At 38.7% G+C, this 25764-nt stretch overlaps 1 protein-coding gene across 1 annotated transcript; it reads right to left on the bottom strand.

The window, feature by feature from the left end:
- Positions 1 to 2961: 2961 nt before the first annotated feature.
- Positions 2962 to 18749, bottom strand: LOC106871420 (ADP-dependent glucokinase). Its single transcript, XM_014917861.3, has 6 exons — positions 18452 to 18749; positions 10901 to 11126; positions 10512 to 10577; positions 9863 to 10279; positions 8973 to 9080; positions 2962 to 7637 (listed from the first exon to the last, which is right to left on the bottom strand). Exons 1-6 carry the CDS (start codon positions 18739 to 18741, stop codon positions 7155 to 7157), a joined length of 1590 nt encoding a protein of 529 aa, XP_014773347.2. The 5' UTR covers positions 18742 to 18749; the 3' UTR covers positions 2962 to 7154.
- Positions 18750 to 25764: the final 7015 nt, after the last annotated feature.

The following is a 25764-nucleotide window of genomic DNA, read 5'->3' as shown; positions in this document are numbered from 1 at the left end:
CACACAAAGCAACGAGGATTAAAATAATGATGTGTACATTGCTTTTTAACATGTTCTTGTACACAAGAATGTGAAAGGCATTTGCTGCCAGATTTTGTCTGGGAGAAAATTTCCTCCCTTTCAGCTTGTATGTAAAAAGCACATCAAGCTAAGCTATAAAGAATGTCAGCAGACTACAGGCATGATTCTTATCATACAATGAAAGAGAAAACGAAGCAGTCCTGCCATGATGCATGCGAGTCATCTTCAATACTGCACTGAAGAATTGTTATTTCATTACCGTTTTTGTTCAATGCAAGGAGCTGTGAGTCACAGTAGTGCCATTGTTCTATACCTGAACATTTATTTTTGCATAAAAGCATGGGAAAGAACATTACTCAAATAGGGACAAAATGACAATTCCCAGAAAAATAAATTGAAATCTACTTCCTATGAAAGGAAACTTTTGTCATAGTTGAAAATCGGCTAAAGCAACCTAGTTTGTTAAAGTTGGTCAATGTTTGACACAACAAAAAAAGCATCAGCTGAGCTAAAATCAAGTAGAGTCATGGCTGAGTACACCCATGCCATTAGTGTTTCAGCCTAGTTTCATTATCTAATGTATGTCCTGATTCAAAAGCTACCAAAGACATGAAATGCATGAGAACTAAAGAAATATGCACCGTTTCTAATGTGATTGGTCCACATGTTTGGAATAATTTGCTGTCAAAACTAAACCCAACAAAGTTCTTTACCTGCAAGCAACTTGTTTTCATAGCTAAATATTACAACACTGATGTTCGAAAGAAAAAAAAAAAAAATTATAGGCAAGTCATTTTTTAAAACATTTTTGGAAATCGAAGGCTGCACCGGGTATTTAAAACTGTCTCTAATCATTTATCAATGACGATAATCGATGCTACTTTAGCATGTGATCTACCGCAGTATCATGTCTATGCTGTGAAATTACTTTTAGTGTTTGTCTACCTTGTCTTACCCTCTTAACCTGAGTAAATTTTAACCATTACAATGCTGTTAAAGGATTTCTATAGACAGGTCGGAAGTGAGAACAGATGAAGCATGCCTAAAAAATGAATACAACCTCCCTCTTCTTTTCAGGCACTGAATAACATCTCTCCTCCCCAAGCCTCACCCCACATTCCTTTCTCAGTTTCCAGAATTGGCACAGTCAATGTAGGCACACTGAAAGGTAGGTCTAGTGAGATTGTAGAGATGCTTGAAAGGAGACGTTGATGTATGCTGCACACATGAGGTAAGGTGCACACAAGAGATGCTACGCATCATAATTCTGAAATATCTATAAAACCGTCAAAAGCGTGTTTATTTTTGCATTTTTTTATTTATTTATCATTAGTATTGCTTAATATGTTTTGCTAAATTTGCTGTTTCTTTTCAGATATTACCAGAAAAAGGTAATTAAAATTCATTAAAAATGACAGATCTACCAGACTTTCAAAGAGGTCAAATCGTTGGTGCTCGTACGGCAGGCACTAGCGTAACGTAAACAGCTGAAATGTTTGGTGTATCAAGAAGTACTGTCTCAAAAGTAATGACAGCCTTTGAGAAAGAGGGAAGAACCTCCTCGTTGAAACAAAATTCTGGAAGAAAACCAAAACTTTCAGATAGGGTTCAAGGACCATATAGTATAAACACCAGGATTGAGTAACCATAAAATTTATTTCCAGTGGGGTCAAGTATGCAACGGTGTGGTTGCTATTTGACACCCCTAAGGAGGCTCGCAAATTTGCAAGCCAGCCCTTAGAGGGCAAAGAGATTTTGTTTCTTCCCACGTATCGTGGGAAGAAGTTGACAAGAGCTTGGGTCTGCGGGTTGCCACCTAGGATGGAACCTGAGTGGATAGAAGACATTATCCGTCGGGGTCTGGATGGCAGCAGATCCAAGCTGCTTAATGTAAAAATGTTGCCAGTGGCTGATTGGGTTGGGTCACCTGTGCCTGGAACTGGGCCACATTATAAAGAACTGTCCCTATGACCAGAGCAGGGTCCTGAAACAGTTGGTTGAGGAAGAGCTCCTTCTCCTTCCTCGGAGGGTGAGAAGGAGATGGTCGAGGAGGCGGAAGGGTCCTCGACGAAAAAGGAAGACGGTAAGAAGCAACAAGTCTGATCATGACCCATGCCAACCTTTTCCCTAGCACCTTGGCCAAAATCTTTAACTCTGTGTTTAGCAGTTATGGGCCTAAAGTTCCCTATCTCATTCCCCTTGCTTGGGTCCTTTCTGATCAACGTCACCACCCCTTGGCTCGCAGACTTGGGAATTCTCCCATTCTGCTGCCAATTGGCATAAACACTGGCCAGTATGTGCCCGAACAAGTCTGGCATATTTTTATAGAATTCATAGGGCAGATCATTGAGACCTGGCGACTTCTCCTCGAGGCACTCGATTACCTCCTCGGCTGTGATTGGCCCTTCACAGCATTCAGCCTCTCATGCTGAGAGACACGGGCCTCCAGTGTCCCACCCCTCCTCAACAACTCGGCAAAGTGCTTGTAAAGCGCCTCACACATCTCATCCTGTCCTTCGACTGAACATCTGTTTTCGTTGACAAAAGACTTAATTGTGGCATCGCTGCCACGCTGGGTTTCTCAAAACAATATCTGTGTATCACAATTTCCAGATGAAGGGAAATAACCTGGAAATCGTGATATTGTTTTGAGCTGAGTGGGGGTGCTAGATTCCCTTGTTCAAAAATATAAGGACACAGATTGTGTTGTATAGTCAGCTGGAGACAATGTCTCCTGGGGCTAAATTACAGCAACATTCGTCCTAAACCAGGCTGCCAGGTTATGTTGGCAAACAATCATTACTCCAAAATTTCATTCGTTTTGGATAATTTTTCATGAAATTATTACAAATGAAATTAATGTCTGTCTTTCTTTTAACTCCCCTGGCTAAAAAATGGTTGGAGGCCCATGCACACACAAAAATACACAAATCTGCCTTGTTTTGGATTGGAATACCTCTTTATTGAAGTAGTTTGTTAATTTTCAGGAACAAATACCATCTGTTAGTAAACAAATACAAAATATGGGGAAGATTGAGATTTAGTGATATTGATGCCCTTACCAAGGGTATTAAATATTTCTAAAGAAATTTAATTACATATTTTGTTGAATCTTAGGAAGGTCATTATGCTAATAATAAACACACTGGTTCTATTTCACTTCTTCAATATTTATGAGTCAATTGGTTAATCATTTGACCAACTAACTATTTTATCAGTTAATTGGCTAAATAGTTAACCAATTGACAAACAAATAATAATGAACTGAAATGTAACCAGTGTGTGTTTGCTATTGGCATGAACCTCCCAAGATGCTTTAGCACGCAAGTTCACATAAAAAATTTTGCAAACCAAATGAATTATAAATACTGTAAAGATATTCAGATTGCTAACAAAATTGTCCTATATTTGTAAGCGTTATTTGAATATTATTTCAACAAACAAGTTTATCAGTTCAATCTTAACTTCAAGAATCAAAAACCAAAGAGAAAAAGGGAAGAGGTTGACAACAGAAGATAACCAAAGATTTATGGAGTGTAAAAAAAAATGTCACCACTATATTACAATTTTAATAATTGATGTATTAAAAAAAAAAAGGTTAATTAACAACATCTGTGCAGTAGATGATCTAATTTGTGAAGCAGAAGAACAGAAAACAGGGATAAGAAATCATGTCAAACAATTCACCAGGAGCTCACCGACCTAAATAAGTGGATTTCCAATATCAACAAAGGAAATGGCAACGTCTACCTAGTGTACAAGGCCATCAAGTTGCAAAGATAGGCTGTAAATAAACAAATCAAAATGTTTCCCTAACCCTCAATGCATAACTGGTATGAATTTTATTGTTCCCTGAAGGATTGAAAAACCTTTAATTTTGGCAGGATTTGAACTTTGGAAAAAAAAAAAAAGAACAAATACCACAAGACTATCACTCCCTCCCCACCACCTTACTGTCCTACAGGATTTTTAAGAAATTCACTAATTTTAAGAGGAATATAGTAATTTATATCCTTTTTTACTGGTTTTAGTCAATGGACTGTGGCCATGCTGGGGCACACTCTTCAACACCAAAACCTATTTCACTGCTAGATCATGAGGCTTGAAGGGCCACAACATATAAACACCCCCTACACACACCTCAGGACTAGCTTCTCAACAGACTAACATCCTGATTCCATCCACAAGAAACATGAAAGTTTTAATAGAAAATCCACTAGGACTGAACTCGAAGCCATTGGGTTGTGAAGCATTACCATTTACCATCTGAGGCATTACCATTCACGGTTTGTAGCCATGCCATTCAGTCTTATAACCTGACCATTCCCATGCCCTACAGTCTGTGGCCTTGCCATTCACAGTCATAAGTTGTATCCACCCAAAGACTAAAACAAACACGGTTCACATTTATTAGAACTAATTAACTTTCAACGAGTAAAAGAGTCCAACTTCCACACACTGTAATTACATTGAGGACTGAAGATACTTCCCAACCACATGGTTGTGGATTCAATCCTACTGCATGGCCATTAGACAAAGTGTCTTCTACCAGAGCCCCAGGTTAACCAAAACTGTGTGAGTGAAATTTGGTAGAAGGAAACTGTGTGGAAGCCAACCAGGGAGATTGTACCTGTTCTGGTGGTGGTGGTGTTGATTTAAGTCAACATCACCATGAGCTGGCCCTTTGGCACCTTCAGCAGAGAACACTATCTTGCAAGCACCAGGATCGAACCTTCAGTCTGGAGATAACCCCATCCTACTTGCCTTGGAGAGCCTGAAGACAGCCACAGACACCCCCCACCCCCTTCTTCCTCTTTCTAGGCACACGCTCACAAAAAAGAAAAAAAGATTTACATCTCAGTATTTGACTGGTATTTTATCACCATCAGAAGGATGATAGGAAAAGTCTACCTTGGCAGGTTTTAAACTTCAAAACAAAGGAAAGTAAACTAAATAAGGCAAGGCATTTAATCAGAAGCTTAACCGAGTCAATTCCCCTCCCACTTCCACCCTTTACTAATTAAACTAATTACAACAAAATATTATTTGTCCAAACATAACAAAACCACATAAGTGAGGAAATATAATGTAGAATTATTATAAAGGAATGTTGGCGTTTTTGGAGATCATTGCAAAACAAGGATTTATTTTGATTATGAATAATGAACACACACTGTCTGCAAAGTTGGAGTAAAGTTCTTGGACAACTGACCATTTCTGGGGAAAGAAACTCGGTTAAATGTTAAGTGCAGAAAAAGCCGGCCACACGTCATGTAGTCTAGTGACACAAACAATAAACTCAAGTCTTGTAAACTACTGCAGATAAAAGTCTAAAGATTTCTAACAATGAATCACCAAATCAGAGGGAATCATTATTGAGAGAGGAAAATGTGGAATATTCCCCTCATTTAGATAATTCCTAGATCAACCATCTGGGAACCTACTCACCCTATGATCCCAAGTCACTGACAACTGCTGCTGCTGATACTACTACTATAGCTATTGGTTTATGAACTGACATAAACAGGTAACTCCTCTCCTCACCTTAGTTTGTCAGACTTCTAAACAGATTCAAACCTTTACTTTATAGTTGGAAGCTACAGGTGAGAGGAAGGGTAGCCAGGTGTTAGAAATCAATTTACCTTTGCAAGAAGAAGACATTCAAATAAAAAAAAAAAAAATAAAGATTTTACCCAGACAAACAGGGAGGAAGTGGGGACAAAATGAGAACAGAATTTAACCAAGTCAAGTGACCAGATGTAGTTGTATCAAGAAACTTTATGAACACAATCTACCCACGCATATTATGGGTACTCTTATTAACCCCCCCCCCCCCACCTTAGATCTGCAATAATAGAAGGCAGACATCTTTGTCAAAGTTTTGAAACTGAGATCAATGAAAAATGAAAATTCTATGAAAGATCTGTAATCGGGAACCTCCACCATGACCTCCCTGCATTTAATAATTATTCCCTCACATTATTTTAATGAGAACACTTTAGTTGGTCCTGGGACATAACTGGTACATATTTCATATGTAGAGTAGAAGCTAGCTGATCCTGGGATATAACTGGTACATACTTCATATGTAAAGAATATAGCTGATCCTAGGATATAACTGGTACAGGATCAAAGTACGTCTTTTATTAGCTTAGGAAGGAAAAAAAGGAAGAGTTGAAACTAGAAGCTAGAGGTTTGAAACTGAATATTGTAAAGCCTTTAGTGTGGTGTTTGGACATTTGTTACTCCACCCCACTTTCTGGGGACAACTAAATCTGCTCAATATATGACTACAAGAGAATATATCAACACACGGAGGCTAAGATGGAACTTCTTTGTATACAGAGTGGACGGGACAAAGGTTCTCTGGAGATCTGTTTAACCCTTTCGTTACCATATTTCTGTTGAGATGCTCTGTGCTTCTTTCAATTAATTTTAAATATAACAAAGAATTTAGTAAAATAACTTGGTTATCATTCAGCTAGTGTTAGAATCATAAATTGCGACTAAGGTTTGGTGGAAGATTTTAATTTAAAGCTTATGAAAACAAGACATTTGTAGTGCAGAGCCAGAGGTGGTTTCAGCTGGGATGGTAACGAAAGGGTAAAGTGTTTCTGTAGCTCAGTTCTCTCAAACACTACACGTTCATGGCAAAGCAACAAATACAAACTTCTAAGTATCACCATTCAATAAAAACTGCCTCCATGAGAGGATCTCTCATGGTTAATGACAGTGCTTGATGTTCTAACAAGATTTCCATGTTAATTTGGATCCAACGATTACCATTTGGTATTAATTAAGACTGCTTCTATTCCTAATATTGTTTCCATCCCTAACAATTAATGAGAATAAATTTTCTATAAACGTCGAAGACTTATTTACATATTTCTCAAGGATGCCATTTGTTATAAAAATTTTAACCAACATAGAAAAGTTATTTATACACCACACCAAGTCATACCACAAATATTCATTCAGCCCAAACATTAGTCCAACAATATATACACTCATATTTACAAAATGGTAGGGGGTTTTTTTTTTTAAGAATATTAAATTTCTTCTTTAAATAATCACAGTTGCTTTTTTTGTTTGTTTGCTTTTTTTTTAAAGAAGTTCTAGCAACTTGTAGTCTATTATAGTCGATATTTAGTTTTGAAAGTTGAGTACATCAGTCCCGTAGACGAGATTGCGTCACCTAAACCGACAGTCCTCTTGGGATGTTGACAGACCAGAACAGGGCTGAAGACAAAGTGATACCCTTCCAAATCCCATGAGATCACTGGCCGTTTCTCATCAAGAGAGCGTGGTTTGGCATTGGAATGGAGGCGGAATGCTTCCGGAATCTTTAGTTTCACATCCTCAGACACCAACCGCTCGGTATTACAAGCTTGCCGCCCTGCTATCTGAGTGCCAGCAGCCGCTGCTGACTCGCTGTTTTCCCAGGCTTCAGGTACGACCCCTACAATGTGGTAAGTCAAGGAGTGGAAATGAATGCGAGTCAGTCGGGATGCAGGGAAATCCTTTTTGGAGTAGCCAAAGGTTTTTAATAACCACAAGATTATGTCGGAGACTTTATGGATTTCTGGCTGGTTGACAGCAAAACCTGAAGAACTGTCCTGCAATGAGATGACAGAATAACAACTTGGCTGTTTAAATACATGCACATTAGAACTGCACTTACATGCTACACCTGCAAGAAAAAAAAACAACAAAAAACAAAAGTGAAATGGACAAACCAAGGAGAGCCATTATACGAGGGTTATTTGTTCCTTTTACAATTCCAGGCCCTTAAAACATTGCCTAATGTGTCCTCGTATCTGGTTTTCTATAGCATTAAAAATCACCAATCTTGTTAAATGGAAAACCAGTAATAATATCACAAATAATTCCACTATTATTATATTGACTAGTTTCTGTCTTCTTAGTAAACTCAGGCTCACGCAAGCGCATACATACACACACCATCTTTTGCCATCTCCAAAGTGAACTAGAACACTACATCAAGTCCTATCTAGCAATCCAACACAATACCTCCAACCAACTTACAAGTTGGTCGTTCAATATACTACCCACTTAGCTGTTTCTCTTCTCACTCCCACCATATATGTCTATATTCACTTCTTATAATACTTGTTAATTAAATCTTAGATGTCATGTAAATTTAGTTTTCCTTTAAAACTATCTCCACATCAATCCTTGTTTGCTGCTTAGGCTAATATGAGACCTTAATGTAAGAGATCCGAGCTCCCATTTATCCTCTGGTCCAGGGGAAATAACCCGTCCATGGGTTGGACGGAAGAATTATAGTAACAAAACAGTGAGAATCATTTCTCGTCTTTCTTGACAAGAAATGTAGTTAATTTGGATTAATAAAATGCAAATTGTGACTGATTTGAAATAGTTGATGCATTTTCGCATATTTAATTATTAATAGTTACTTTCGTTGGTAATATTTACACGATGATTGTCTTGATAACAAGATCAATATCTATTTTTAGATATTTGTAGATCAAAAAAGAAAGACAATTAACATTTTTTACAAACCAACTTAGAAGCACCAAGTAAATTGGCATTTTACAGGAAGTAAAAGAAATTTTGAACGCAGGTTAGCTGTGATAAATTTAGAGAACAGAAAAGAAGTGGCCAGAAAGTCACTACTGAAAATTGAACCCTATACCTTTCAAATCCCAGCCAAGCTGTCTGTATCCTTAAGTTAGGGGTCACTTAGCTTAATGGTACAGAGCACTTGGCCTGAATTTGAAATGTGCAGGGTTCAATTCTCTGTAGCAGCTTCTTGGCCATTTTTTCTCCATCTTCTCAGGCTATTTACCCAACCTTCTAAGCCTTTTTTTTTTCACAGCTATCCTGTGTTTGAGATTTTCTGTAATAATAATAAAAAAAAAATTCAATTCCTTAACCAGAATCAAACAACAGTTTTGAACTCTACTTACAGTTGATGTGAGAGAAGGGCCGTGTTCGGTGTGAGGTCCTTTGCCTAGGTACGACAACTGTGCCAGTTCCACTTCATTCAGGCCAAGTGAAGAAACCAGTGGAATCAGCTGCAAAATAACAAGAAACTATTCAGATTCCAAAGAAACCTCTCTTCCATAAAAAACATTAAAGTTCTTTGAGACTCAGTCCCTGACTCAATAGATCATACTTCACCCAATTCTTGCTCATGTCCCCACAGACAGCCTCACACAGTCCACACAAGCTTCTACACAGCTGTTCAGCCTGCTTGAAATATTTTATATCCTTGACAAACGTTGGATATATGATTTAATGAAGCAGAGCTAAAATCAATGTGTTCACACGGCATACTTCGCAAGTCTCCAAAACAGCCTCTCAACAACTCCTACCGACACCTCTTGTCTCAACGAATCTGCTACTCTTTATAAGAGTTTGGCTTGTCCATTCTTCCAATCCCCCAAGGGTGTCAATGACGCTTGCCACAACAAAACAATCTCTCTCTCTCTCAAACTACACCCTACTGTCTTAATGTAACAAAATAGATGACAGAGGATAATGTGATCCCAGATACATTATACTTGGGAAAGAAATAAAGGTGGGGTGGTCACAACTGGAATGCCGTTTTACTATAGCTTTCCTTGAAATAAACAACAATCTAATGTTTATCTTTTTACATGACTCGTATTGTTTGGTTTTACAAAACATTCATTAACAGACTACAAATGGACTCAAAGAATATCCTGCCGCCTTGCATTCTTAAAAAAAAAATTCAAAATTGCCCCCCCCCCCCCCCGCATAGACTCACAGAACTGAGACCCAAACTCAGAACAACGAAGGACATCAGCGGTAGAAAACAGAATATATCACTGACCTTTTTGAGCAACGTTATGACAAAGTTTGGTTCCGTCATGCTAGCCAGTTCCAGATGTACAGGAACAGAGATAGGGAGCATCTGGAAGTGTGTGGCAATTTCTTTAACCTTCCTCTGACTGACCTCAAGATCTTGTGCTGAGAATGTGTGCAAACCAGAGAAGACTATCAACTCTGGCTGATAAATCTCTAAAGAACTGAAAAAGAATTTCATGAGGGCTTGGTTGAGGTTGGCTAAGTTGTTGTTGAGAATGAAACGGTTAGCCACAATGCTGGTGTGATTGCCCCACACATCACCTATTTTGTATTCCAGTATCAGGTGAACCTCATCCTCTGACAGCAAGCTCTCTTTGGGGACGTCAATGTTTTGAGGCATCGCTTCTCGGACAATGGGGCCAATGGGACCAACATATTGCACCTGGGGAGAGAGATAAAGGGTTAGAAGAATACAAAACAAATTTTTGAGTTTGGAAGAAGGAGTAGTGCTCATGGCCTTTGCAGAACCTCTAAGGAAGATGAGCAGGATGTTGTTAACGCCATTTAGAATTATTACAAGTCAACATTTGCAGGAATATTAAAAAAAAAAAAAACCCAGAAAACGGAAGAAAAGAAGTGACATGTGATAGAATAAGAGAGAAAATGTAGCATACCTTGACCTCAGGAAAATTCGACGCAATTTTGTTGGCCATCAATAAAGCATTTCCACCTAAATATTTCTGGAAATAGAAAATTAAAAAGAAATGAATCTTAAGGAGGCTTTAAAAAAGAAGAGTTAAAGAAATATTTGATAGTTTACCAAAATAGAATCATTTCGCAAAAAGTGGAGTTAATAACAGATACACCTGTTTTACCTTAAATTAGCAGCTGAATACTTCTACTATCTCCTAACATTGCAACTACCATAACACTACCACAGTCATCACTATGCCACCACTCTGTTATATCCAGAACTGTCCGAAGTAGGAAGTGATCTTATGTGGCCACTACAGCAACACCACCACTACCACCATTCCAATCAAGCAATGTTAGAATTGCTCACCTGAGCATTAGGTTGTGACTGTGCCACAGAAACCATTTTCTTGAAAGCTTCCACATCCTGGAATGTTCTTTCGGCAGCAGAGCCTTTTGTGAAATAATGTGTAAACGTCTCCTGTAACTGGTCAAATGTTTCAAGTTGTGAGTGGTCCTTGGCAGACCCAGGTTCAATGTGGAGATCTTTCAAGAATCGAATTCCTTCAATAATAATGTCCAAACAAGAATTGATCCTACAAAGAAAACAGATTTTAATGCTATCAACAAAGTGAAGAAAATATGACCTTAAATATAAAAGCAAAGAAAAAAGTCCAAAGACACACAAACCCCATGTTCTCACACACACACACACACGAGCACATTCCTTCAATGAAGCAGACATTTTCCCAAAGTACTGCTCAGTGGAACTGAACCAGAGACCATGTGTTTGCAAAGGGAGTTTGCTAACCACACAGCCACACCTATGCCTATAGTTAACTAGTGATATGAAACACTTTCACTCTCCATTCCATGCAGTGCCACAAATGGTGCGGAGAACAATTGTACTGGATGGATATTCTTGTTTATGTCTGTCCCTTTGCACACCTTACACTATAGACAGCATTCTTAAACACACACACACACACACAGCAATAGACATTAATCGTCATTTACATATGGAGTGCCTGAGCAGTTAACATGCAATCATCATCATCATTGTTGTTTAACATCCGCTTTCCATGCTGGCACGGGTTGGACAGTTTGACCGAGGGCTGGCAAGCCAGAAGGCTGCCCCAGGCTCCAATCTGCTCAATATATATATATATATATATATATATATATATATAATCATCATCAGCGTTTAACGTCTGTTTTCCATGCTGGCATGGGTTGGACGGTTCAACTGGGGTCTGGGAAGCCAGGAGGCTGTACCAGGCTCCAGTCTGATCTGGCAGTGTTGCTACAGCTGGATGCCCTTCCTAACGCCATCCATGCCGTGAGTGTAGTGGGTGCTTTTTATGTGCTACCTGGTTTAGAATGCGGGTGATTAGGCCATAACCCACACCACCAGATGTTTTAAGCATCTCAGCAGTGATTCCTGATGGGCTGGGGGGCTTTTCCTGGCTTCATACCCTTAATTGCTTTATCTACCAGGATACTGTCTATTCGGATAGCTGGTCCCTCTACACTGTAGAGTCTACAGGGTCACCATTTGGCAGGCTCTCCTCCTTCCATTCATTCTCCACGTTCAGCAGTCTTTCATAATGGCTTCTCCAAGACTCTTTTTCCGAATCATTAAAATCAAGTGCACCATCATCCATGCGGACACATTTGTCTCCTGTGACATCACAATTTTCTCTCACACACTGTCTTGCAATCCGAAATACCTCAGTTCATGAAGATACAATTGAGGGTGCCAGAGGGCCAATGCCAATATTTTAGAAGTAAAGGTCAAATGTTTACAGGCAGAAACACCAGGAACTCCCATAAAATCCCTGATCTCTGGAATATACCCATTTGAAAGAAGCCCCTGTAGTGATGGGAATTGTATAGTGTAAAGAGTAAGGCCATGGATAAACTGCAAAACTAGAAATGCATTCTGTAGTGTAAGGAGTACAGAGGGGGTGGTGGTGGTGGTGCAGAAACAAGAGGATGCACATTGTAGAGACAGAGGATAAGTGAAGACTGGCGGGGACTCAAGGAGGAGAAAAGCTTGCCATTGCTATATCAACAGGCTAACCTAAAACAAGTGTGCTTGGTAGATGTTGTGGCAGGATTCCGACTGACCACCCACCAAGTGACTAAAAAGTGGACTGACTGTGGGCGATTGGTAGGTCTGTATTGATAGCAGTTCACTGTGAGCCTTTGATATAGAGCGTTGAGTCTCATGTAATAAAAAATAGCAATGCGTCATGTATATACTTTATTTCCCTGATATCATATATCCAATACATGGATATAAAAGTAAATGACAGATGTTAAAATCTTATTGTCTCATAAAACAGAAGCCACACTCAGATTACAGAGGCCACATACATGATAGAAAATAGGCCAAGTCTCATAAGAAAACTTGCAGTGAGTTATAACCATGTCCCACTCCGCACACCCCGCAACCCAACAACTAAGGCAGAACAAGAAAAAGTTTTGAATAAATAATAAAAGACAGGTGCAAACAGTGATATACAAACCTATATACACTCACACATAGACGTAAATGCATGTACAAACAGAAAGGTAAAACAAAACAGACAGGACAAGACTAGCAATAAGTGAACACACAAGGAACAGAAAGTTGCTAAAGAGGTCATAATATGTGGGATGAAAGAATGATAGACTAATAATAATGATAAGGCTAAAGTGAAGACCTAATAAATATTGTGTGTGTGTGTGTGTGTGTGTGTGTGTGTGTGTGTGTGTGTGTGTGTGTGTGTGTGTGTGTGTGTGTGTGTGTGTATATATATATATATATATATATATATATATATATATATGTGCACTCCTATTACTGATAGCCAAGTTTTGTATATACTAAAAGATTAGTAAATAAGCTATAAAATTATCAACCAATAGCTGGATCTTTTCCTTTGTCATGAAGTAGTGATGGCTATTCTGAAAGTGTGTCAGTTAACTATGACACTTGTCTCGTGAATCTAATAGTTTATTTACTAATCCTTAAGCAAAGATAAAAATGGCTGTTGATAATAGGATCATCATCATCATCATCGTTTAACGTCCACTTTCCATGCTAGCATGGGTTGGACGATTTGACTGAGGACTGGTGAAACCGGATGGCAACACCAGGCTCCAATCTAATTTGGCAGAGTTTCTACAGCTGGATGCCCTTCCTAAAGCCAACCACTCAGAGAGTGTAGTGGGTGCTTTTACGTGTCAACCGCACGAAGGCCAGTCAGGCGGTACTGGCAACGGCCACGCTCATCTCGCTCGAGAAACCTCATGTGTCACCCGCACAAGAGCCAGTCCAGGGGCACCAGCAACGATCTCGCTCAAAAATCCTACAACAACCCCACACAAGAGCCAGTTCAGGGGCACCGGCAACGATCTCGCTCGAAGAAATTTCATGTGTCGCCCTCACATGAGCCAGTCCAGGGGCACTGGCAACGATCCCGTCCCGCTCAAAACATTTCATGTGTCACCCGCACAACAGCCAGTCCAGGGGCACTGGCAACAATCTCGCTCGAAAGATTTCATGTCACCCGCACATGAGCCAGTCCAGGGGCCAGGGGGAGAAACTAGAAGTAGTTGATAGCTTTCGCTACCTAGGTGACCGAGTCTAGTGGGGGTGGATGCTTAGAGAGTGTTACCACTAGAATAAGAATAGCCTGGGCAAAGTTCAGAGAGCTCTTACCTCTGCTGCTGACAAAGGGACTCTCGCTCAGAGTGAAAGGTAGATTGTACGGTGCATGTGAGCAAACTGCCATGCTTCACGGCAGTGAAACATGGGCTGTGACTGCAGAGGACATGCATAGGCTCGAAAGAAATGAAGCTAGTATGATTCACTGGATGTGTAAATTCAGTGTGCACACACAAAAGAGTGTAAGCGCCCTGAGAGAAAAGTTGGGCATAAGAAGCATCAAATGTAGTATGCAAGAGAGATGACTGCACTGGTATGGTCGTGTTATGTATGGATGAGGACAGCTGTGTGAGGAAGTGCCACTCCCAAACAGTGGAAGGAATCCGGGGTAGAAGGAGACCCAGGAAGACATGGAATGAGGTAGTGAAGCAGGACCTTCGAATGTTGGGCCTTCACGAAGGCAATGATGAAAGATTGAGACCTCTGGAGATATGCTGTGACTGCAAAGACCCAGCAAATAAAGCGAGTTCATGGCTGTATCCTACATCAGTTTCGCATAACCAGCCCCAGCCCATTCAAAAGTACCTTGGATCGTAGGGCAACCTACTGGGCTTGAGGAGACCTATTGAGTCAAGTACATCAACATCAAAATGAAAATCAAATAGAAATTGTAGTTGTCACACCCGTTCCGGTGGCACATAAAAAGCGCCATCCGAACGTGGCTGGCGTTAGGAAGGGCATCCAGCTGTAGCAACACTGCCAGATCAGACTGGAGTCTGGTGCAGCCTCCTGGCTTCCCAGACCCCAGTCGAACCGTCCAACCCATGCCAGCAGTATCTACTTAGTTACTAAGGTAACTAAACAACACTAATTCTCCATACATTTGCACTCATTTTTACACTTGTCTTGTTCGGTCGATTCATTTCATCTGGTAAAGCCTCTCTTGCAAGACCCAACCACTTCCTCGGCTGTCGCTGTGCCACCACTCCCCTCTCTCTCCTGCACACATTGAAATACATCTCTGTATGTTACTCTTACTTGTTTCAGTCATTGTTGACTGCGGCCATGCTGGGGCACCGCCTTAAAGGGTTGCTTAGTCAAAGAAATCGACCCCAGGACTTATTCTCTGTGCACCTAGTACTAATTCTATCAGTCTCTTTTGCCAAACTCCTAAGTTATGGGGACAGAAGTGATAGTGGGCAGACAAACAGACACACACAAACACACGCATGCACGCACACACACACAACAGACTTCTTTCAGTTTGCGTCTACCAAATCTACTCGCAAGGCTTTGGTCAGCCTGAGGCTATAGTAGAAGACTGAACCTGGAGCCGTGGGGTTGGGAAGCAAGCTTAAGAGAATACAGAGGAAAGAAAAGACAATACCATCCAACAAGACAATAGAAAATGGAGTTAAAAATATAAGTATTTGCTATTATTTCAATTTCCTTCAAAGCTAACGTTAAAAATTCTGTGCACACACACACACACACACACATCAGTTGTGTAAAGCCAGAACAAAAAATAAAGAAAACAAAATGGTTGCAGTTTTACCTTATATTTCTGCAGTTCAGGGCTATGATCCCTAATTCAGAACGTTTCGAAAAAGCGGTTGTTGGGAAAAGTTATTGCTCAGATATGTGGAGGAAGAATGAGGAAGGAGAAAGGGAAAGAAAGTGACATGCGCAGATTGGTGTTGCTTTTACAACTCTGCTTTGTGTAGCTCCTACCTGTTGTTAATGGCTGATTTCAATTTGATTATAAAGAGGGCCTCCATATTGGTGAGTGTGCACCCTACAATGCTATCTGTGATATCGTTCCTTGATAGAAATTTCTTCAGGGACGGACTGGTGTGCACCATTTCTCTGCTGCGTTTCCATCAATATTAATTTTTGCAGAAATGCAGGTGGTTGGAACCTGTTTGTATACAAGTCAGCCCTGACTACCAGAGCAAAAGCCACATAGGTGCAAAATGAAATCATACGCATAAGAGACATGTTGTGAAACAATAGTCAAAGCTGTCAACACCAAATGGTTTCCCAAGAACTTAGCACAGAGTGGCTGCATCACACCAACAGAACTAAGGCTATACATATCATCTGCCATTTTTCCAAGATCCTCTTTCATTAAAATTTTTGGTGCATTTCTGATCTTTCTGATGTCTAAGGGTGAATACTAATATATATGAGTCTTTTTTCGAATGCAATTTTAGAGAAGAGACAAATTTTTACATACGGGATCCAGACAAAAGCCCCACAGTTATATTTTTTGGGTTTTTCTTCGTTTTTAGAATTTTTAGCTGAATGTATTGACCCCAGAATTGTTTTAGATGATTTTTAACCCAATGTAAAGTTAAGCCTAGGTCTCTCGACATGCTAGAAATAACAGCCAAATCTCTTGAAAGTTTTTTTATAACCTACCTCGGTTATATATTTTGGTTTTTCTTTTTTTTTTATTTTCTAAAAATCCGTTTACCTGTTTCGGTCACTGGACTGCGTGTGTTTATTTGGTAAAAAAAAGATGACCATCCCCAAATATAAACAATATGTATAGGGTGGCCCAAAAGCAGGTTTTCAGTTATTCAACTATTTTGCATTTATATATTAACAGTTTAGATCTTAATTATAAATATTTTGAAGAGGTCATAAGCCAACAGGTTTTGGGGTCTGACGATACACCATAAAACTAAACCCTTTAACGGACGGGAAACCTAAAGTAGTCCCATAAACCGGCCTTCCGCATTTCTAATATATACTTCTCTAAGGTGGCGAGTTGAGCAGAATTGTTAGCACGCCTGGCGAAATGCTGAGCGGTATTTCGTCTGTCGCTACGTTCTGAGTTCAAATTCCGCCGGGGTCGACTTTGCTTGTCATCCTTTCGGGGTCGGTAAATTAAGTACCAGTTGCATACTGAGGTCGATCTAATCGACTGCCCCCCCCTCCCAGAAATTTGGGACCTTGTGCCTAGAGTAGAAGAGAATACATACTGCTCTACACCTTAGAGTCTGCTTCTCCAGATTTATGTTTTCTACAAACGATATATATATAAATGGTGGAGATGGAGTATATGTAATCTGGGTATACTCCCACTTTCAAATTTTGTTTTTTTTTTACCGAATCCTATGTTTCAGACCATGGAGAATCCGATTCTGGAAAAAATTTTTCAAAAATCTCAATTTCAAAATTTCGACCCCCCCCCCCCGGTTTTTATATAGATCCACAGGGTAAACCTAACCCTAACCCTAACCCTGACCCTAACACTAGTTTTGTGAGATTTGGCTGTTATTTCTAGCATGTAAATAGCCTGCTTGGTGGGGGGGGGGGGAATTGAAATTTTTCAAAAATTCTTTTTTCAGAATCGGAATCTCCATAGCCTAAAACGTGGGATTCCGTAAAAAAAATTGGCACTATCATGCTATTAGCTGTCAGAAGTGAAAGTGCTCACTGCTAGTGAAGTATCTGTCTGTCTGCCTGCCTGTTGCTGGAGTCGTGAGTGGTCGATCCTATTATTTTTAAACTTCAAACTTCATTTGTTCTCTATTTTGATAAATTCTCTCTGTTGAAAATTATATTTTTATATTTTAAATAATTTGCAATTTCAGGAAATATGTTTTTATATTAAATTTGTGTTTTCTACTCACGACTAGCTAGCGCGGACGCGCGAACTTTCGAGTAATAGATAGATAGATAGAGAGAGAGAGAGACAGACAGACATATAGCTCGCTCCGGCCAGTCATGGTATTAGCTGTCAGTAGCCAAAGAATCGACAGGCCAGTAACAGACAGATACTTCACTAGCAGTGAGCACTTTCACTTCTGACAGCTAATAGCATGACGGTGCCAAAAAATTAATAAATAAGGGGGGGAAAGGTTCAGATTACATATAGTCCATCTCTACCATATAAATAGTTGTGCGTGTGTGTATTCTCAGTCTAAACCGTCCGACGAACGAGAACCTCCGAGTAGCAGTATTTTATGTTTTTGCAACTTCAGTAATAATAAAGTACATATATAGGTTATGTTGATGCAAACAGGTAAAAATAGAACTCAAAATATGAGTACATGTATATTTTTATGACTATTTAGCAGAAAAGTAGACTGCTGTTATAAATGAAACAGTTTGTCGCAGAGCGAAAATATCGTCACTTAGAATAAAACATTTCCACATTACTATACACAGCTTTAGACAACAACATAAATTGTTTAATTAGTAACGAAACCGTGTCAGATATAATAATAATAATGGTAACAATAATGAGTATCTTACCCGACAGATACGCGTTTGAATTTCTGAGAGGGAGGTTTAATAAAATTGTCCCAGGCTGTAATAATACTCTGTTCGTTGCTGGTGGAATCTTGTGTTTTGTCAAGATTGAAGAGACTGAGCAAAGATGTAGGAATATAGGCACTTGGAAAACCGAGAAACGTGCTGCACAAACAAGCTATAACTACAATAAGAGAGGAGACGAGACATAACTTGCCGCGCATCTTGACAAACGGGACGGATGAGATGGATGACCTCTCAGGCCGCTTCCAACATTGCTTATCAAAGGTCATATGAGGATGAAGGTCACTTCCGCTTAATATGACCTGAAAACATGTCGATTACTTCCGTTTCATATTTTCAGAATATAATTTTTTTTGTTTTCGGGTTAAGTTTGGGATATTTATATATATATTTATATATATTTATTTATATATCTCAAACATAACACGAAAAGAAAAAAAGTGTATATATATATATATATATATATATATATATATACGCGCGCGCGCACACACACATAGATATGTATGTACAAATACCTACATGGCGGATCAGGGACCGCACCCCCTTTGGTTTGTTTTTTTTGTACAGCAACACACTATATCGAGGGCGGAGATTCTGAATCTGCAGAAAAAAAGCAATTCAAAATTTTAATTTTCCTCCCCCACCCCTCCCCATCGATTTAAAAAAATTTTCACTTTTTAAAAAAAAATTTTGGTTGGGCGAAATACGTAGAAAAATACGGAGATTATGATTCTGAAAAAAAAAATAACATTCGTAAAATTTCAATTTAAAAGAAAAAAATAAACACCCCTTCCTTTTCCATCCACCCTATGACAAGAAGTGAAATTAAATTGTTTTCTCTACTAATGTTTCACGCATGCATAGAATTATAGCATGTTAAGTTTTCTGTTTAGATACTTTTTGCATCTGCTATTTTATAATTCTATCTCTTTCGGGATCCCACCAGTCCAGGAATTTCCTATCAGAACTTGCTTTACCAAATTACATTTGTGTTTCCAGGATATGCCACAGGTACGCTGCAAGTTCGTTAAAGGTTTTCTGTCCCTTTCAGGACGGCTGAATCATGGGGTGGACCTTTCCCCATTGTTTCCTTCCATAATCTGATCTTGATCTTTTGAAATCCAAACCGTGCAAGTTGCTTGCCTAATGTTCACCAATTCCTTCAATTTAATAATATTTCAATCATTTGTTTCCAAACTGTCTCATTTTATTTCCTTTTATTAGCTTCTTTGTTGGCATCTCAGTTACCGTTTTATGTGATCTCTAATTTCATAACTATCTCATTGCATTTGATTCAAATCTGATATCAATTATTTTACTGATCTTTCTTATTTGTAATCTTGACTATATAGATGCAGGTCAGCTGTGTGGTAAGAAGTTTGCTTTCCAACCACATACTTCCAGGTTTAGTCCCACTGCATGGCACCTTGGGCAAGTGACTTCTACTATAATCTCATGTAGACCAAAGCTTTGTGAGTGGATTTAGTTGGCCCAATGCTAAAGTAGATGACACACAGTGGGACCGAAACCATTACCATGTGGTTGGGAAGCAAACTTCTTGCCACACCTGCATCTCTGTGTTCTATACTAAAAGAACATTGGGAATGGGACTTTCAAGTTTGAGCTGAGACCTGAACTTCATCTCTGATTCTTTATTTTAATAAAGTGTGCAGAAAGAGGAGATGAAATTTATTAAAAATCAAATGACAAATACTTATTTGCCTCTGTTCCAAATTAATTGGTGGGTTGTCTGTGCTGAATTCATCCAAATTTTTTAATCAACTCCAGGCGTTACCAACAGCAACCCACATAGAATTGGTTCAAACTATGAACCAAAAATGATTTATTTTTGACACTTTAAAGAATAGTCTTAGAAGACCATAACCCAAGTTGAAACTTCTTTTTCTTTTGTGCTGACAATCTGAGCATTTCCAATCGAACATCATCATCATTATTTAATGTCCGTTTTCCATTCTGGCATGGGTTGGATGGTTTGACAAGAGCTGGTTTGGCCAGGGACTACACCAAGCTCCAGTGGTTTGTTTTGGCAGGGGTTCTACAGCTGGATACACTTCCTAACACCAACCACTTTACAGAGTGGCACTGGGTGCTTTTTATGTAAAGAATGTGACAATGAAAAAAACAATTTAAAGGACAATACTTACATTGATTACATGCTTTCTGTTGATGTTAGAAAGGATCAGCGAGACCCCGATGATAAGACTTAACTTTCATGTGGTCAAAACGTTGTAATGAATGCACCAAGGACTACATTATTCAATGTGTCCTTCCAAGATGTTTATCTCAGAGCATTAAGCATCCTTTCCACAGAAGTTAAGAGGTTCTTATCATCATCATCATCATCGTTTCAAAAAGCATGGAAGTTTTGAAGGATGTAGTGTCTCGACAGGTAACAAGTGGTGCAGGTAGTTTATTCTACGGACCAGTAATTCTGAGCATGAAAAAATGTTTCTGAAAGTCATGGGTGGTGTGTTGTGTTTTGATTTTATAAGCATGTCCATGAGTGTTAGATACATGTAATTGAATAAATTGCCCAAGGTTGTTGCTGGAAAGATTAGTGGATGACCTTGTGGCTGTCTATCAAGACTGTCGCCAGATGTTGGAGCTTTAATATATATATAAACAGAAGAATATTTCTTTGTGCTATTAAATACAAAAAATTAACTAAGCTGATACAAGATGCTGGAAAATGTGGTTTCATTAATTCATACACTGTTCAATGAATAAGACACAGTAAATTACAAAGAATGTATTGCCTCTTGTGACCTCGTTTGCTTGACCCATTTACATCTAAACTGGCCAAAATATTCTACTCATTTCATATTCAAACAAGCCACATCTGACCAAATATGCCATTTTTATGTTCAAACCGACCACATGTGGTCTCTCACACTTACCCTACAATGTCATTCTAACAATAAACAACCACCTCATCGAAATCTTGAAGCTATGAGATAATACAGGATTAATTCAAAACAACGTGGATAAATAAGGATTACATTTGACGAAGTTTGAATGCGAAAGAGTTAAATCGTTGCGGTTCTACGTAACACATTGTAAGGGAGATAACTGGTGAACAATTTACATACAAAACCATTAACTCGACATCCAAGGATGGCCAACACTAAGCATAGGAAGCACAACTGCCGTGCGCTATTTATAGTCTATGTCACTAACTTACAACATGGCCATGACTTGAACCAACAGACATGGAGACAAGGCAACGATGGAGAGCCTCTACATGGTTGTTCGGTCTGCTAGAAATAGCAGTAAAATTTTCAAATCACAATCTACTCTCTTAAAAAAACAGAGGACAAACGAAATACTCCGGAGAGTTCTCTTTTATGTGCGTTGTGTGCTAAACTGCACAATGGGCCATCTTAGGCACTGACCCCCTTCTTTATTGATTAAGATGAAATCACACAAACTTAACTATAACACCTCACTCTACCTCTGCAGTAATTGGAAGAGATAAAAGACAAAATGGTGTTAAAAATCACGACCACCATCTCATTGACACCATCATCATCATCAGCATTTCACGTGCTAAAATGTTGATGATGATCAGGAGAATATTTCATAATAATGCAAAAAATATAATAAAAATCACATTTATATAAAAAAAAATAAACAGCAAATAAAACAGTAATATGACAAACATACACACAAAAACAAAAACAGCAGAAAAAGAAAAGAAAAACAGAAAACCATTTCTTGTAGAATCAGATGGAAAATGATGTTTTTTTTTCTTTTATTACAGAAATCATTAAATTCACCAGAGATGATATTGTCATTGTTATTACATCATAGTCTTTAGATCGCTCTAAACGAATTCATCATCATCATCATCATCATCATTGTCAGTTCAGCAGGTAATAATAGTAGTAGTAGTAGTAGTAGTAGTAGTAATAATAGTAGTAGTAGTTCATTTAAATTAAATCTATATACAACCACACAAATATATATATTTACAAATTTTTGTCTTTGTTTTTGATTTTGATTTTAGAGCGGTGCATGCCCTGGAGCCCACCCCTCCACCACCGATCTTATCCTCCTCCTTCACTTTCAGCAGCATGAAGGCCACAACTCCCCCCCCCCCGCCGCAGACTCCAACACCATTTCACACACACACAAAACAAAAAAGTACTATAAAATAATAAATAAAAATAAATTACAGCAGATAATTAACGTTGTTGTTGTGTGTTTTGCTTCTGTCAATATGATGTCCTTCTGGGTCAGGGGTGAAGAGTGGTGGTGGGGCTGTGGGGGATTTAACTGACCTATGACCCCTTTAACGATTGGTCGATTAGTGTTCCCAGAACATTGGCAGTGGGGAAGAGATTGGACAGGGAATTGCAGGGATATCATTTTTGACAGCAATACTAACAATAATAATCCTTTCTATTATAGGCACAAGGCCCTAAAATTTTTTTGTTGGGGAACCTAGTCAATGACATTGACCCCTTCCCTCAGCACTTAACTGGTACTTATTTCATTGTCCCCCCTCAAAAGGATGAAAAGCAAAACTGACCTCGGCAGAATTTGAACTCAGAAAATAAACTGGAAGAAATGCAACGAAACATAGCATTATGTTTGGTGTGGAAATGATGTTTAGACACAATATTCAGGTTGATGCATAGACACACACATCTCTTGCTGCCATCATATGCATTTACTGGTATCATCAGTATGTGTGTATATACATACATACACACACACTAGTATCGAACAGTGAGAATGAGTGTTCAAAACCTCATTGGTGAATAAATGTTCTTTATTTGTGAGCTAACAAAACTACCAATGGTTTCATGCAGATTATCCCTTCACAACTATCAAGCCTGCCACATGGGAATGTTGGTACTTATCTTGGGTGAGAACACACGAAGCTACACAAGACTGTATGAGAAATTGGGGGGATGGATATATATATATATATATATAAATAAATCCAGCTGTACATAGTTGGCAGAGGGCATAATCAGTAAAGCATTGAACAATTTAAGTTGTGGTATTTGTGTAATGATCCATTTATGTTCCCAGTTTAAATCCTGCTGGAGGCCACCATGCCTTTCATGTTTTACAAAGTTAATGAAATAAGAGGTGGGGGGCAATGTAATTGGCTGTACTAAAAATAGAAATTGGAACTCCAGTATGGCCACAATGCAATTTGTGAAACTAGTAATACATCTCTCTAGGCAGGTATAGAACTGCAACTCAACCCACATCTCTGAAAAACCAAAAATGACTTATGAGTGGCGCTGTAGACACGGATTTGACTGTCACCCTCCCACCAACCCCAATTTTTCTTCTATCTACATCATTTTCCCAATGTCTGTATTCTCTGATAGATTTTGGAATCTAGGAACCAATTATTGGAGAACATCGAAAAATCTTTGATCAAAAAGTGAAACATCAAACTGTGGAATACAAGAATGTGTATGGTTTTAGAACAGGAATTGTATCCCACTCTGGTGTGAAGTTTCTATTACAAGACTAAGCAGCAGAATAAAGACTCTGAAAGACTGTCTACAGAGGAATGATTATAAAGAAGAGTCAGTCCATCATGTGATTTTTGGCACAATGCGGCTGACATTATTGAACTAAGATGAAATATTGATTAAAAGATTGTGGTAGAATTATGTTTATGGATAAGTGACTAGTTGCTGCCTGAACTGTGGGATGTAGAGATACATTTTCTAATTCAAGGTTTTAATGTTGGAACCTAACATTAGAAATAAAGTTCTGAGTTCAAGCTCGGCCTAAGGAAATGTGTAGGTGTACATATACATGAGATATATATATATATATATATATATGTATATATATATATATATATATATATATATACACACACACACACATATATATCTATATATATATATATATATATACATATAGATATATGCATATATACACATATATACATATATATATACACACACATAATGCCCTTGAATCACTAACTTCTGTTGAAAAATAAAAAATATATATATTCACTCTCATGTTTAGAGTTCTACTTTCCTGTTTCTATCACCAAACACACACGTATGTGTGTGCAGGAATGGGACACCGGAAGACAATTGAAACACAGTGTAGTGCCTTACTTCTAAATCTGAAACTTTCTACCTACGTCAGAAGATTCCTTTACAAGAGCTCACCCAAAAAAAGATAACAAGGAAACTGTATCACAAGATATGACTTTTATAGCATAAAACTGCAGAGGTTGTTGACTGATGGTTCTTGCATGGAACAGTTCCAGCTGTGGTAGGTGTGTTGCAAACAAGTCTGCGAATAGTCTCACAAACTGGGCTTTGAGTTTGGTCTTGCATATCCTTAACTGGACCCTATAGGTGAATTAATTTGTTATTGGTCGTTGTAATAACCCTAATCTCCCCATCACTGGGTCATTAGGTGTGCTTTATGCCCCTAATTGGATCTTACAGCATGTTTAATCTACTTATAACTGTTCCTCTAAACCTCATGCTAACTCACAAAAATAAGTGACTGAGTTCTTTATGAGAGAGAGGCTGACGTCATTGGTAAGGTCATATGATGTCATGTGATCAGTAGAGTTAGAAAAAAAAAAAGAGTGCCTACCCACCCATATCCCCATTCACCTCTAAAGAAATGGAAATATCACTGACAAGAAGCAAGAATGCAATGAATGAGAAACAAAAATTGCTTTCAAAATAGCGAAACATTACAAAGAAGAGGAGGAATTGAAGACAATCATGCCATGCCACAACACAAACTCACCCAGCAGCAGTGCTGTACCCCACCACCCACCCTATCTGCTTTTGTTTTTAGTATTTTACTTCCACCCTCACAGAATCCTACATTCACCTTTCACAGAACAGCCTTGAATCCAAACTCCAAAGAACTGTTTCATCTATCTTTTTTTTATTTGATTTTTTTTTCTCTTCCTTTTTGTTGTTGTCTTTCTAATCAGATTTATTTAAGGAAAGAGATGAAAAAATAGCACCAGACCTGGTTCTGAGTTCAGCGTTTTGTTAAGGTCAGCTATAAAAATATGTCTATATAAAAATATGTACCAGTAATTTTTACAGGGAGAAAGGTGATAGCCAGATGCAGCTTAGTAAATATTTTTGAGATGTTGCAATATTAAAAATAAAATTAAAAAAAGGAAGAGGTGGAACCTTGTGATATTGTGTGGGTGGATGGGCAGACAGAGGTGGATGGTGACCAGCAGTGAGTTGCACTTTTGATGAACAGGAGGTTGACATAGTGTGTGTGTGAGGGGGGGGGGG

The sequence above is a fragment of the Octopus bimaculoides genome, chromosome 18, assembly GCF_046866305.1.
Source record: "Octopus bimaculoides isolate indiv1 chromosome 18, ASM4686630v1, whole genome shotgun sequence".
NCBI classification, from domain to species: Eukaryota; Metazoa; Mollusca; class Cephalopoda; order Octopoda; family Octopodidae; genus Octopus; species Octopus bimaculoides.
Note: the sequence above shows the minus strand (reverse complement) of the source record. Positions and strands in the feature narration are given on the sequence as shown.